Raw genomic sequence first — 16,752 nt, 5'->3', positions numbered from 1 at the left:
TACATACATATACATGTATACATGTATATATGTACATGTGTGTGTATATATATATATATATATATACACATTCATACATACATAATAATATACATATATATAAATAGATAGATACATACATATATGTATGTATATATATATATATGTGTGTGTGTGTGTGTGTATATATATGTAGGTGTGTGTGTATATATATGTAGGTGTGTGTATAGATGTATATATAAAGTTAGTTCTGTAACCATCCCTTTCTTTAACATCAAGTTTGTTTATCTCAGTTATTTTAGTATTTGTGTATTTCCGTTGATAAATATTTCTACCCTCCACCCCACCATCACCCTGATATGCTGGTGGAAGGAGACGATTTGGTGCAGCTGTTTGGATGATGATGGTTTGGCATGGTTGACTGGACATGGTTGACTGCCATTTTTGGTGACTGTACTTTTTGGCACTGGAAGTAAGCACACTCACACACACACACGCATATTCAGACACACAGTGGCATGTGCAGAAATATATACACACAAATAGTGAGAAGGAGAGAGAAAGACTTTGTACATATATATGTAAAAATGTAGGCAGATGCTCACACACAGACAGAGACAGAGAAAGAAAGAGAGAGACATTACAATTGGTTAATTGAATGCGATTGGCATAAACACTTTCCTTCTCTTCAAACGCATAAAGGGATGTATGCTTACACACATAAGCAGGGAGAGAAAGAGGAAGAGAGAGAGAGAGAGAGAGAGAGAGAGAGAGAGAGAGAGAGAGAAGGGGGATAAAACAGAAAGGGAGACACATTACTATTTATTAACTGAACACAAATGACAAGCATTTTCCATCTCCCCACACACATAAAGAGAAATATGCTTACACACATCAATAAGGAGTGAGAAATAGAGAGAGAGGCAGATGGAGTGAGAGAGAGAGAGAGAGGGGGGAGGGGGAGATAAAGAAAGTGTAGGAGGGAAAGATAGAGAGACACATAACTATTTATTAACTGAACATAAATAACATAAGCATTTTCCATCTCCTCAGACACTTAAAGAGAAATATGCTTACACACATCAACAAGGAGAGAGAAAAAGAGAGAGAGGCAGATGGAGAGAGGAAGAGAGAGGGAAGGAGGGGGTGAAAGCGAAAAAGAGAAAGACATTGTAATTTATTAGTTGACTGTACTTCCCATTAACATTTTCCATCTCTTCCTTCAATCAGACAGAAATGTGCTTACACACAGAAATAGAAAACGAGAAAGAAAGCCATTGCACACAGACACAAACAAAACTAAATACTCACACACATAAACAGAGAGAGAGAGAGAGGGGGTGGAGAAAGATGGGTAGGAATGAGGGGTAGGAGAAAGCTGGGTAGGAACGAGAGGGGGAGGAGAAAGATGGGTAGGAAAGAGAGGGGGAGGAGAAAGATGGATAGGAACGAAAGGGGGAGGAGAAAGATATGTATGAATGAGAGGGGGAGGAGAAAGATATGTATGAATGAGAGGGGGAGGAGAAAGCTGTGTAGGAATGAGAGGGGGAGGAGAAAGATGGATAGGAACGAAAGGGGGAGGAGAAAGATGGGTTGGAATGGGAGGGGGAGGAGAAAGCTAGGTAGGAACGAGAGGGGGAGGAGAAAGATGGGTTGGAATGGCAGGGGGAGGAGAAAGCTGTGTAGGAATGAGAGGGGGAGGAGAAAGATGAGTAGGAATGGGAGGGGGAGGAGAACAAGAGAAATCTAAAAAGAAACACTTGATATCAAATAATTCAGTATCAGATCAAACGGTGCTGAAGAGGTGGCGTCAAGGTGGCTGTGGTATGAATGTTTCATACCCATACCCTGCTTCCCCCACCCTCTCTGCTGTACTTGTCCATCCCCCCCCCCACCTCCACCTTTAATAAGCCACTCTGCTAGAAATGGACCACAAGAAGGAAGGCATTTCCATGAGTAGCTCTGTCTTATGACAAATGTGGGTTTTCACAGGTTTTTGCTGTAGACTAGTGGTTCTCAACAACCATTTTCCCCCCTATGGACCCCTTTGATCCTTATTTTACTCTGGTAGACCCTCATAGCCATTCCATGTTTTAAAAATATCCTATAGGTTTTTATCATTAAACTAGCCCCTTTTGATACCAACCTGCCTGAAACCAGCTCTGGCTCTGTAGTAGAAATGTCTTGTTTTCATAAGTTCTGAATTAAAATCTTCCACCAAACTTTAGTCACAATTTATGTTCCTAACACTAGCTTAATGATAACTAAGCTATTTTACTAAATTCTTTGTTATATTTAAAATTAATTGAAAGAAACACAGAGCATCTCAACAGAAATATGGTAACAAAAGGGTTGAAATATATAATAGAGAAACAATTCTTAACCCTTTTGATACCAACCTGGCTGAAACCACCACCTCTGGTTCTGTAGTACAAATGTCTTGTTTTCATAAGTTCTGAATTAAAATCTTCCACCAAACTTTAGTCACAATTTATGTTCCTAACACTAGTTTAATGATAACTAAGCTATTTTACTAAATTCTTTGTTATATTTAAAATTAATTGAAAGAAACACAGAGCATTTCAACTGAAATATGGTAACAAAAGGGTTGAAATATATAATAGAGAAACAATTCTTAACCCTTTTGATACCAACCTGGCTTGAAACCACCACTCTGGTTCTGTAGTACAAATGTCTTGTTTTCATAAGTTCTGAATTAAAATCTTCCACCAAACTTTAGTCACAATTATGTTCCTAACACTAGTTAATGATAACTAAGCTATTTTACTAAATTCTTTGTTATATTAAAATTAATTGAAAGAAACACAGAGCATTTCAACTGAAATATGGTAACAAAAGGGTTGAAATATATAATAGAGAAACAATTCTTAACCCTTTTGATACCAACCTGGCTGAAACCACCACCTCTGGTTCTGTAGTACAAATGTCTTGTTTTCATAAGTTCTGAATTAAAATCTTCCACCAAACTTTAGTCACAATTTATGTTCCTAACACTAGTTTAATGATAACTAAGCTATTTTACTAAATTCTTTGTTATATTTAAAATTAATTGAAAGAAACACAGAGCATTTCAACTGAAATATGGTAACAAAAGGGTTGAAATAATATATAATAGAGAAACAATTCTTAACCCTTTTGAACCAACCTGGCTGAAACCACCACCTCTGGTTCTGTAGTACAAATGTCTTGTTTTCATAAGTTCTGAATTAAAATCTTCCACCAAACTTTAGTCACAATTTATGTTCCTAACACTAGTTTAATGATAACTAAGCTATTTTACTAAATTCTTTGTTATATTTAAAATTAATTGAAAGAAACACAGAGCATTTCAACTGAAATATGGTAACAAAAGGGTTGAAATATATAATAGAGAAACAATTCTTAACCCTTTTGATACCAACCTGGCTGAAACCACCACCTCTGGTTCTGTAGTACAAATGTCTTGTTTTCATAAGTTCTGAATTAAAATCTTCCACCAAACCTTAGTCCCAATATATGTTCCTAACACTAGTTTAATGATAACTGTAAGTTATTTTACTAAATTCTTTGTTATATTTAAAATTAATTGAAAGAAATACAGAACATCTCAACAGAAATACAGTAATGAAAGGGTTAAAAGATGCCCTCCATGTGGACTTTAATACTAACTCTCATGGGGGGCTAGCTGGGCTTACAACCCAAAACTAAAAGGAGCAATAATAATAAAGCCTTTATTGGTCCCCTACCAATATGGTATTACTTTAAATTCAATTTAAATGAAAAATTTTTAAGATCACAATTTTTTGAGTTCTTTTTAAAATTTGAATTTTCAATTGTTAGCATGTAACAAATCCTCATCCAGATCTGATCCCAATGCTGGATATTCAAGGACCAAATGAAGGGCAGATTTTTGATCCTAGGGTCATCCTGATGTTTAAGGTATGATATGTCTATGTAGGGGTATAATATGAAGAGCAAACATAGACCGAGATACAGGGGTTCTGGATGGATGGACAGACAGAATTTCACTTTTATTATTATAGATATGAGGGTGAGTCAAAAAATAATGCCATTTTATTTAGGACAGGTATAATTACCAACACAGGAACATGTATCATACATCAAAATGAAGCTGATCCTCTGTAGATCACATCCCTACTTCTCAACATAGTCACCGTTTCTCTCAATAGCAATGTTCCACCTTCGAATGAGAGCATGTGTCCCTGCCCCGTAAAATTCTGTTGACTGTTCTTTGAGCCACTTCTTCACTACAGTTTTCACTTCCTCGTCACTGGAATAATGTTTGTCTTTCAAACCCTCTTTCATGGGGCTGAAGAGATGATAGTCCAGTGACGAAGAAGTGAAAACTGTAGTGAAGAACGTGGCTCAAAGAACGGTCAACAGAATTTTACGGGGCAGGGATACATGCTTTCATTGTTTGATGTCTTCAATACATAACTAACATTGTTACTCTTATAAACAAAGATTGCTTCTAACATTAACTGTAGTTGACTAGCACTTTACTTCGTCAACACGCACACACATACCAGACTCACACACCACACTCATACATATACACACGGTATTCATACACACATTCTCATACACCCCTCCATAACACATGCACACACCCACATACACATACAGACACACATATGCACTTTTTGTCTCTCTCTCTCTCTCTCTCTCTCTCACACACACACACCACATATACATATTACATTCATGACACATACACATAAATACACACACTCGCACACACAAACACAGACACTCATACATAAATGCTCACACACTCACACACACACACACACACACACACATACACACACACATACAGAGACAAAGGAAAACTATAAATAAACGTTATTTTTAGTAAGAAATAGTTCTGATAGGAGTTGCTAGTGTTGAGAGAGAAGAGGATGACTTGTGTAATTGATGCTGATGGGATGGCTGTTATCATCACCACCATCATCATCATCACCATCATCGTCGTCATCATCACCATCATCACCATCATTGTCATCATCGGTGTTATCATCGTTGGCACCATCATCATCATCATCATCATCGTCGTCATCAACATCATCATCATCATTGTCATCGTCATCATCATCATCATCACCACTACCACCACCACCATCGTCCTCATCGCTGTCGTCATCATCATCACCATCATCATTGTTGTCATCATCATCCCCCTCATCATCATTTAACGTCCACTTTTCTATCTTGCATGGGTTGTGCGTAATTTGTCAAGGCAGATTTTCTACGGGCAGATACCTTTCCTGTCACCAACCCCCATCTGTTTCCAAATAAGGATGTGTCTTGGATGACTGCAAATGAAGGACACTGTATAGTGGTGACACTCAGTTACAACTATCTTGTAGTTTTTTTACTTGTTTCAGTCATTTGACTTGAGCCATGCTGGAGCATGGCCTGGAGAGGTTTTAGTTGAACAAATTGAACCCGGGATTTTTTTTTTGTAAAGCCTAGTACTCCTGCTATCAGTCATGCACACTGAACTGCTAAGTTACAGGGACATAAATACACCAACACTGGTTGTCAAGCAGTGTTGGAGGAACAAACACAGACCCAAAGACACAGATATAGACACACACACACACACACACACACACACACACACACACATATATATATATAGGCGCAGGAGGTGGCTGTGTGGTAAGATGCTTGCTTCCCAACCACATGGTTCCAGGTTCAGTCCTACTGCGTGGCACCTTGGGCAAGTGTCTTCTGCTATAGCCTTGGGCCAACCAAAGCCTTGTGAGTGGATTTGGTAGATGGAAACTGAAAGAAGCCAATCATATATCATCATCATCATCATCGTTTAATGTCCGCTTTCCATGCTGGCATGGGTTGGACGATTTGACTGAGGACTGGCGAGCCAGATGGCTGCACCAGGCTTCAATCTGATCTGGCAGACTTTCTGCACAAGGGCCAGTCAGGCGGTACTAGCAACGGCCACGCTAAAATGGTGTTTTTTTACATGCCACCTGCACAGGAGCCAGTCCAGTGGCACTGGCAACAACCTCGCTCGAATGTTTTTTCATGTGCCACCAGCACAAGTGCCAGTAAGGGCGATGCAGGAAATGATCATGCTTGAATGGTGTTTTTAACCTGCCATCAGCTCGGAGGCCAGCTTGTTGATCTGACCCCGATCTCACTCGTATGGTACTCTTGGTGCTCCACTAGCACGGATGCCAATCTTCGAATTTAATTTCGATATATATGTATATATAGGCACAGGAGGTGGCTGTGTGGTAAGTAGCTTGCTTACCAACCATAGGTTCCAGGTTCAGTCCCACTGCGTGGCACCTTAGGCAAGTGTCTTTTATTATAGCCTTGTGCCAACCAAAGCCTTGTGACTGGATTTGGTAGACGGAAACTGAAAGACGCCTATCATATATATATGTATGTATTTGTGTGTCTGTGTTTGTCCTCCCCACTACCATTACTCTGACAATCAATGTTGGTCTGTTTACATCCTTGTAACTTAGTGGTTTGGTGAAAGAGATGGACAGGAAAAGTACTAGGCTTACAATGAATAAGTCCTGGGTTCGATTTGCTTGACTGAAGGCGGTGCTCCAGCATGGCCGCAGTCAAATGACTGAAACAAATAAAAGAATATATATATATATGTATATATATAATAATATAAATAATTTATATATTTATACATATATACATATGTATATGTACATACTTACATCTATACATACACACACACACACACACACAACACACACACACACACACACACACACACACACACACATATATATATATAGGCGCAGGAGGTGGCTGTGTGGTAAGATGCTTGCTTCCCAACCACATGGTTCCAGGTTCAGTCCTACTGCGTGGCACCTTGGGCAAGTGTCTTCTGCTATAGCCTTGGGCCAACCAAAGCCTTGTGAGTGGATTTGGTAGATGGAAACTGAAAGAAGCCAATCATATATCATCATCATCATCATCGTTTAATGTCCGCTTTCCATGCTGGCATGGGTTGGACGATTTGACTGAGGACTGGCGAGCCAGATGGCTGCACGAGGCTTCAATCTGATCTGGCAGACTTTCTGCACAAGGGCCAGTCAGGCGGTACTAGCAACGGCCACGCTAAAATGGTGTTTTTTTACATGCCACCTGCACAGGAGCCAGTCCAGTGGCACTGGCAACAACCTCGCTCGAATGTTTTTTCATGTGCCACCAGCACAAGTGCCAGTAAGGGCGATGCAGGAAATGATCATGCTTGAATGGTGTTTTTAACCTGCCATCAGCTCGGAGGCCAGCTTGTTGATCTGACCCCGATCTCACTCGTATGGTACTCTTGGTGCTCCACTAGCACGGATGCCAATCTTCGAATTTAATTTCGATATATATGTATATATAGGCACAGGAGGTGGCTGTGTGGTAAGTAGCTTGCTTACCAACCATAGGTTCCAGGTTCAGTCCCACTGCGTGGCACCTTAGGCAAGTGTCTTTTATTATAGCCTTGTGCCAACCAAAGCCTTGTGACTGGATTTGGTAGACGGAAACTGAAAGACGCCTATCATATATATATGTATGTATTTGTGTGTCTGTGTTTGTCCTCCCCACTACCATTACTCTGACAATCAATGTTGGTCTGTTTACATCCTTGTAACTTAGTGGTTTGGTGTGAAAGAGATGGACAGGAAAAGTACTAGGCTTACAATGAATAAGTCCTGGGTTCGATTTGCTTGACTGAAGGCGGTGCTCCAGCATGGCCGCAGTCAAATGACTGAAACAAATAAAAGAATATATATATATATGTATATATATAATAATATAAATAATTTATATATTTATACATATATACATATGTATATGTACATACTTACATCTATACATACACACACACACACACACACACACACACACACACATATATATATATATATTATATATATATATATGCATATATGGGCACAGAACGTCATGAAATGAGTACGACAAAAAGTACGAAGCACGAGTACATGGAACATGAACTATTCTTTCGAACAACGAAAGAGACAAATGCAAAACAAAACCAGCAACATAAAGAATGACCCTTCATCAGTTGTTGGCTGTTTTTCTAGTCTCGTATTTCGAGACACTGGCCAAAGGTACCATGCAATGGAACTGAACCGTAAGCCATGTGGTTGAAAGACAAACTTCTTACCACACAGCCATGCAATCTAATTGTAATTAATTATTGGGCTAACGAGAGGAAATGCGACAACCACACATAATGACTGTGCATTTCTCACACAGGATTTCCAGTTGAGTGGTTGAGGCCGAGTTGAAGTGGGTGCAGTGTGTGAGGGCAAATGGTGGCTATGAATTAATTGTGATGGGTATGTTGGGTAGATATGCTAATGGATGGGTATGTTGGGTATCTTGGTGGGGTGGGAAGCAGGAAGGGGATAAAAGAGGATTATAAGTGGACTTTCAGTGACAGAGATAGATTTAATTCAAACTTCAGCAGGTGGTGGGGATGATGGTAATAGTGGTGGTGGAGGTGGTGATGGTAATGGTTTTGGTGGAGGTGGTGATGGTTGTGATGGTGATGATGATTGTGGTGGAAGTGGTGGTGGTTGCAGCAGCAATGGTGTTAGTGATGGCAAGTGATGCTATCGGTGGTGGTGGTGACAGCGACAGTATTGGTGATGATGGTTAAGGTGTTGGTATTGGTGATGGTAGCAGTAGTGGTGGTGGTGGAGGTGGTGGTTGTGGTGGTTGTTGTGTTGCTGGTGGTGATGGCATTGGTTGTGATGGTTAAGGTGTTGGTATTGGTGATGGTAGCAGTAGTGGTGGTGGTGGAGGTGGTGGTTGTGGTGGTTGTTGTGTTGCTGGTGGTGATGGCATTGGTTGTGATGGTTAAGGTGTTGGTATTGGTGATGGTAGCAGTAGTGGTGGTGGTGGTGGTGGTTGTGATGCCTGTTGTGGTGATGGCGTTGTGATGGTTAAGGTGTTGGTATTGGTGATGGTAGCAGTGGTGGTGATGGTGATGGTGGAGGTGGAGGTGGTGGTGGTGGTTGTGATGGTTGTTGTGTTGGTGGTAGTGATGGTGATGGTGGTGTTGGTGGTTGTATTAATCATGGCAGTTGTGACAGCAATGGGTGATGGATTGGTGGTTGTGGAAGGGATGATGGAGCTGGTGGTAGTAGCATTGATGTCGACAGTGGTGGTGGTGGTGGTGATGGTAGTAGCAGTGGCTGCAGCAGCAGATGGTGGTGGTGGTTGCAGTGATGATGCTAGTGTTGGTGGTAGCAGTCTATTTATACACCCTTGCAATATTTATACATCTTCACCTATACACATCCATACTATGGCACTTTCTCTCACCACTTGTTGCCGGCCCAGCCACTTCTCATCCGGATATCTACATGTCAAATCAGATACATTGAACCTAATTGATTTTGTTTTAATTAAGAAAATTGGTAAATACATTGATTTCTTAAGTGGCCAAGATTCCAGAAGAATGGTGAACAAGATGAAGAGACATGCTACGTTCGTTGTCAGCAGCAGAGAGTGTTTCTCCTGCCAAACGAATGAATAGAATATATTGGGAATCTGTGATGTTGTCAGACAATGTCCATAATGAATGGTAACTGGAGAGGAATGAGTTCACTTGGTAAACAATGTTGGCTAATGTGGATTCAGGTATGGCTGTGTGGTAAGAAGCTTGCTTGCTAACTACATGACTCTGGGTTCAGTCCTACTGCACGGCACCTGTGGCAAGTGGGACTAATCATCCACAAACCTACACATGCACACACACAGATGTCAGTGTCACCAGCCCCCTTTCACATGCATGGTACTTAATTTATTGACCCTGAGGGAATGAAAGGCCAAGTTGACTTCGGCGAAATTTGAACTCAGAACATAAAGACACATGAAATACTACTAAGCATTTCGCCCAGTGTGCTAACGTTTCTGCCAGCTCACCTCCTTTTTATATTTATTATAAAATAAAACTCATAAACCCGGGGCCTCATAAAATGAGGTATAACCCTATATCCAAACTTGCACACAATTACACACACACACACACAAACTACTAACACACTACATGTGATATCCAAACTTGCACACAATTACACACACACACACAAACTACTAACACACTACATGTGATGGCGTTGCACAAACATGGACACATATTTTGTCTTATGTATATACTTACATTCATGCATATATATATATATATATATATATATATACATACACACTGACATAAATACACTGTTCTTTGCATGCACACACACACACACACCTATCTACATATTATTTTATTCTTTTTTTTTATTCTTTTACTTGTTTCAGTCATTTGACTGCGGCCATGCTGGAGTACCACCTTTAGTCAAACAAATCGTCCCCAGGACTTATTCTTTGTAAGCCTAGTACTTATTCTATAGGTCTCTTTTGCTGAGCTGCTAAGTTACAGAGATGTAAACCCACCGGCATTGGTTATCACGCAATGGTGGGGAGACAAACAGACACATACTCATACACACACACACACACACACACACACACACACACGCATACACACACACACACGCATACACACACACATAAATATATAAATAGATGAGTGTATTTTTCCCTTGTTAACAACACGGAAAAAATAGATAAATAGTTACCAGGATAGCAAAACATCACACAAGTAAAGAAATTGTATATATATATCATCATCATCATCATCATCGTTTAACGTCCGCTTTCCATGCTAGCATGGGTTGGACGGTTCAACTGGGGTCTGGCAAGCCCGAAGGCTGCACCAGGCCAGTCAGATCTGGCAGTGTTTCTACAGCTGGATGCCCTTCCTAACGCCAACCACTCCGAGAGTGTAGTGGGTGATTTTATGTGCCATCGACACAGGTGCCAGACGAGGCTGGCAGACGGCCACGCTCGGATGGTGTTTTTTATGTGCCACCGACACAGGTGCCAGACGAGGCTGGCTGACGGCCATGCTCGGATGGTGTTTTCTTATGTGTATATATATATATATATATATATATATATATATATATATACACAAACACACACACACACACAGTGCTACGTGACTGGCTCCTGTGTTGTTGCCACATAAAAAACACCCACTACACTCTCAGAGTGGTTGGCATTAGGAAGGACATCCAACTGTAGAAACCTTGCCAGATCAGGCTGGAGCCTGGTGCAGCCACCCGGCTTACCAGTCCTCAGTCAAACCGTCCAACCCATGCTAGCATGAAAAGTGCAAGTATATATATATACGACAAGCTTCTCTCAGTTTCCATCTACCAAATCCACTCTCAATTCTTTGGTTGGCCTAAGGCTATAGTAGAAGACACTTGCCCAAGGTGCTATGCAATAGGACTGAACCCAGAGCCATGTGGTTGGTAAGCAAGCTACTTACCATGCAGCCACTCCCTACAAAACCTGAATGCATCTCAGGTACCATGGCAAAACAACTGAAATTTTAGAAATGAAAAGGGAACAGAAAAGGAGCAAAAAGAAACCAGTAATTAAATTTATATAAATATGATAACATAAACAGACATTCGATGAAGCATTGTATAAACTAGAATTAAAAGTGATTTAGAAAGCCACAACAATACAAGCTGGAAATAAAAGACCCAGAAGACAAGGGAAACAAGAACAAAGGTTTACAGTTTTTACATTTTATTCAAATAGTTTGGCTTAGAAACCATAACTGAGGAGAAAAGAATAAAAGCGAGATGAGTGTAGCAGTGATCAGAACAGATATGGAGTGTGGGGTGAGATGTGACTTGTGAATGGTATCTCCCTTGTTCTTGATAAGGGGTTTGTAACAGAAGTATCGAAAAAGAACATAGAAGTGTAGTGTTCTCTTTTGTTTTTGTTCCGTTAAGGTTTTCTATTCTTTTGTCTCTCACCAGCATTGTTGTGGCTTTCTAAATAATTACACACACACACACACACACACACACAGACAAACACATACACACACATACACACACACACACACACACACAGACACACACACACACACACACACACACACACACACAGAGAGACAAACACATACACTACACACACACACACACACACACACACAGACAAACACATACACTACACACACACACACACACATACACACACATACGCACGCACACACAAACACACAGACACACACACACACATAGATATATATAATACATATATACATGTGTGTATACGCACACACACACATATATATGTGCGTGTGTGTGTGATCATCATCATCATCATCATCATCGTTTAATGTCTGCTTTCCTTGCTGGCATGGGTTGGATAGTTTGACTGAGGACTGGCAAGCCAGGTGGCTGCATCAGGCTCCAATCTCATCTGGCAAGGTTTCTACAGCTGGATGCCCTTTCTCATGCCAACCACTCCGAGAGTGTAGTGGGTGCTTTTTATGTGCCACCAACATGGGAGCCTGGCAGGTAGCACTGTGTGTGTGTGTGTTTGTGTGTATATATATATTATGATAATAATAATAATAATAATATAATAATAATATAAATTTTATATATATATATATATATATATATATATAATAGTATTTTAGAATGTCTAATGGAATTAAAAATTATTTTTATGCATTTGTGTACATTTAAACTAATTGAATATTATTTTACAGAATAATAGAATTAAAATTTCTTTGATTAAAACCCTTTCTAACATGGAAATATCCAAAGAGCATTTAAGGCACATAATGCTTTATGAGTACAGAAAAGGAAAGTCTGCTGCCGAAGCGACTCAAACCATACACTCAGTTTATGGGAAAGAATGCTTGAATGAAAGAACTTGCAAAATTCAGAAGTGGAGATTTCAGCCTTGAATATCGAACAGGACGTCTAGTTGAATTTGATGATAAGCTCCTTGAGGCATTACTTGAAGAAAATCCTGCATTATCAGTTGAAGAATTGGCAATAAAGCTTAGTTCAAACCATACAACTGTTTATCATCATCTTCAACAACTTGGAAAATAGGTGCCTCATGAATTGTCTGAAAGCAACCGCAAATCCCGAGTTGACATCTGCTCTTCTCTCCATTCTCGTGAACTCATTCCACCCTTTTTGGATAGACTTGCGACTGGTGACGAAAAATGGATCTTCTATCGAAATGTTAAATGTCGTAAACACTGGCTTGGTAAAAGGGAAAAAGCTCTACCACAACCGATTAAGGGAACTTCATGGGGAATATGTTCTCTCTATCTGGTGGGATTGTAAAGGAGTAATTCACTTTGAATTGATACCACCTAATGCAACAATCAATGCTCAAGTCTTCTATCGGCAATTAGAGTGTTTGAACCAAGCTTTGAAGGAAAAAAGACCCGCTTTAGTGAATCGAAAAGGGGTAATGTTTCATCAGGACAATGCATGACCCCACACTGTAAAGATCACGTCACAGAAGATCGAAGAGCTTGGTTGGAAAAAAAACTCCCGACCTTGCTCCTTCAGACTACTCTTTTTTTCGTAGTTTACAGAATCATTTGGGGGACATAACTTTTGCAAGCCAGGAGGAGGTCAAAACTGACATTTCAGAGTTCTTCGCTTTGAAAGCAAAAGAGTTTTACATTGATGGGATTAAAAAGCTTGTAAATAGATGGAAGGAAGTCATAGATAATCAGGGAAAGTACATTGATGATTAAATTTCAATTAAATATAACATTTGATCACTTGTTTTCTTTATTCAAAATTCGGACAGAACTTATGGGGATGACCTGATATATATATATAAACAAAAAAATTTTATAATTATGAGCCGTCCAACCCATGCTCCGTCCAACCCATGCTAGCATGGAAAACGGACGCTAAACGACGATGATGATGATGATGATGAGTATAATTATAATTAGGGTTCAGCAAAAAATTTACTTCACCACATACCGAAATTTAGAAATAGCAGTTAAAACTAACTATTTCACTACCACAAGAAAATCTTCCAGACAGCAATACTCAACAACCCACGCAGGCAAAGAGAAAAAAATAACGTGCATGGGTGTTGTGTATTGCTATCTGGGAGATTTTCTTATGGTAGAGAAATAGTTAGTTTTAACTGCTATTTCTAAATTTCGGTATGTGGTGAAGCAAATTTTTTGCTGAACCCTAATTATAATTATACTCATAATTATAAAAATTTTTGTTTAAGTATACCGATAATAGTTCTTTTAACATACCAAACTACTTGGTAAAATTATTGATTATTAATTAATTAATTAATTAATTTTACCCTTTATAATATATATATATATATATATGCACAAACACCAGCACATCAGGTCTATTTCAGTTTCTATCTCCCAAATAAACCCACAAGGCTTTGGTCAACTTGAAATTGGCCTGCAAACCTGCATCTCACCTCAATGGGATCATGCTTTGTTTGCCACCCTGGAATATTAAATATGACACCATCAAAACTATGATGTCCTTTCATTTATAAATGTTCATTGTTCTTCCTAACTTTATAACAATCCTGACATTGACATTTATTTACGACCTTTTTTCTCTTTGCAGACAGGCCATGGTTATGGGCCCGTCATGATAGAAAACCCAAGAAGTTTGCCGAGAAAGAATTTCGTAAATTTCAGAATGAGCAACTTGATAAAGATGCCACGTTTCAGTGGAATTTCGAGCAAGATTTTAAGGTCAGGTTCTGTATTTTTAAAAAAATATTTATCGTTTGTATTTTTTTGTTTCAGTCATTGGACTGTGGCCATGCTGGGACATCATCTTTGGAGGGTTTAACTGAACACATCAACTTTAGTATTTATGTTTTTTTTTTGGGAAGTCTGCTACTTATTCAAGTAGTCGCATTTGAAAATTACTAGGCTTATAGGATGTAAACAAACCAACACCAGTTGTTAAGTAGGTCAGGGGAAAAAACAAGATATATATTCATGAGAACTTGAAATAATTTAGTTCTATATTTAAGAGATGAGGAATTATTTACATTATTTACATTTGACGGATATTTGTCCTCATCTTGTTTGTTGTTAACACAACGTTTCAGCTGATATACCCTCTAGCCTTCATCAGGTGTCTTGGGAAAATTTAGAACCTGGGTTCTCACTCCTAAAGTATTTTTCGATGTTGTTATTATTATTATTATTGTTATTATTATTATTCAGGTCACTGCCTGGAATCGAACTTGGAATCTTGGGGTTAAGAGCATGGGCTACTAACCCCAAGATTTCGAGTTCGATTCCAGGCAGTGACGAAGGGGACAAACAAGGACAGATAAAGGGATGAAGTCGATTACATCGACCCCAGTGCGTAACTGGTACTTAATCTAGTGACCCCAAAAAAATGAAAGGCAAAGTCAACCTAGGCGGAATTTGAACTCAGAACGTAAAGACAGATGGTGTGCTAACATGTCTGCCAGCTTGCCGCCCTACCCCTGAGCTATAATAGAAGACACTTGTCCAAGGTGTTGCATGGTGGGACTGAACCTAAAACCACATGGTTACAAAGCTAGCTTCTTACACCACACAACCATCTCGGTGACTGATATTTATTTATCCTACTTAAAGGTCTTTCTTTCATGTTTCCATAATATATTCTAAATAATGGTTTGTGGTTGAGCGTGATCCCTGTTTTCTGTTTTATGCTTTCCTTTGATGACACAGCCATCTGTCCCTTACCTTTTGTGCATTTGGTTCATGCGATGTATTGTCATCATTGTCATTTAACACTGATGCACCATGCTGGTGTAGCTTGCTCTGTGTTCGTGTGTGTGTATGTGTGTGTGTGCATTTACTTGAACCGCCCCACACTTCCTGCCACTGCTTGACAACCCATATTAGTTTGCTTGTGTCTTTATAACTTACTGAATTCATTCCCAAAGGCATTGGGCAGCCAGTGGTTATTTGTAAAAGACACCTGTCCAAAGTGCCATGCAGTGGGACTGAACCTGAAGCCAAATGGTTGCAAAGCAAGTCTCTTACTACGCAGCCATGCCTGCGCCTATGTATTGAGGTAGACCATTTTTTGTAAAGCTTCCACTTTAGGGTAAATGGAATTTCATTAATTTATCATTCCTCTCAACTTTGTTATGTAATGATTTTATTGGCAAGTATCTTAAATTCGTGCTTTGGTATAATCTAATCGCGATTGATGTCGAAAACGTTAGCCCATGACTGAGAAATAGTTTCAAATAGCTATCAATCTAAGGGACGCAACTCATTGGACAAGCAGAGTTATCTGCTCTTCGTACTTGCTTTTTGTCGTTATTTCAGCCTATTAATATGAGTCATCGAGGATACAGTGTGTCGTGCTCTCTCTCTCTCCTCTCTCTCTCTCTCTCTCTTCTCCTCTCACCTCCCTCCCTTCCACTCTCTCCCCGCCCTGCTCCTCCCCTTCATCCTCCCTCAATTTTAGAGAGAGGAGGAAGTGAAGAAGTTTATAGGCGTAAGCTTGGCTGTTAGCTCAAGAAGTTTGCTTCCCAACCAAATGGTTCCAGGTTCAGTCCCACTGCATGGATCCTTCAGCAACTGTTTTGTACTACAGTTCTGGGCTGATCAAAACCTTGTAAGTGGATTTGGTAAAGAGAAACAGAAAGAAATGGTTAAGGCGGCGAGCTGGCAGAAACGTTAGCACGCCGGGCGAAATACTTAGCGGTATTTCGTCTGCCGTTACATTCTGAGTTCAAATTCCGCCGAGCTCGACTTTGCCTTTCATCCTTATGGGGTCGATAAATTAAGTACCAGTTACACACTGGTGCCGATGTAATCGACTTAAT

The 16,752-nt window shown here is 39.7% G+C and overlaps 1 protein-coding gene across 2 annotated transcripts in view; it reads left to right on the top strand.

Moving 5' to 3' along the window:
* LOC115213984 (uncharacterized protein C12orf29 homolog) overlaps positions 1 to 16,752 on the top strand; it is a 155,954-nt gene that overhangs the window by 37,466 nt on the left and 101,736 nt on the right. For both annotated transcript variants that reach the window (XM_029782994.2, XM_029782993.2), the window contains one exon: positions 14,529 to 14,659. In XM_029782994.2, coding sequence (XP_029638854.1) covers positions 14,529 to 14,659 — 131 coding nt within the window. The remainder of the gene's footprint in view (positions 1 to 14,528; positions 14,660 to 16,752) is intronic.

Source organism: Octopus sinensis, linkage group LG7, assembly GCF_006345805.1.
Source record: "Octopus sinensis linkage group LG7, ASM634580v1, whole genome shotgun sequence".
NCBI lineage: Eukaryota > Metazoa > Mollusca > Cephalopoda > Octopoda > Octopodidae > Octopus > Octopus sinensis.
Note: the sequence above shows the minus strand (reverse complement) of the source record. Positions and strands in the feature narration are given on the sequence as shown.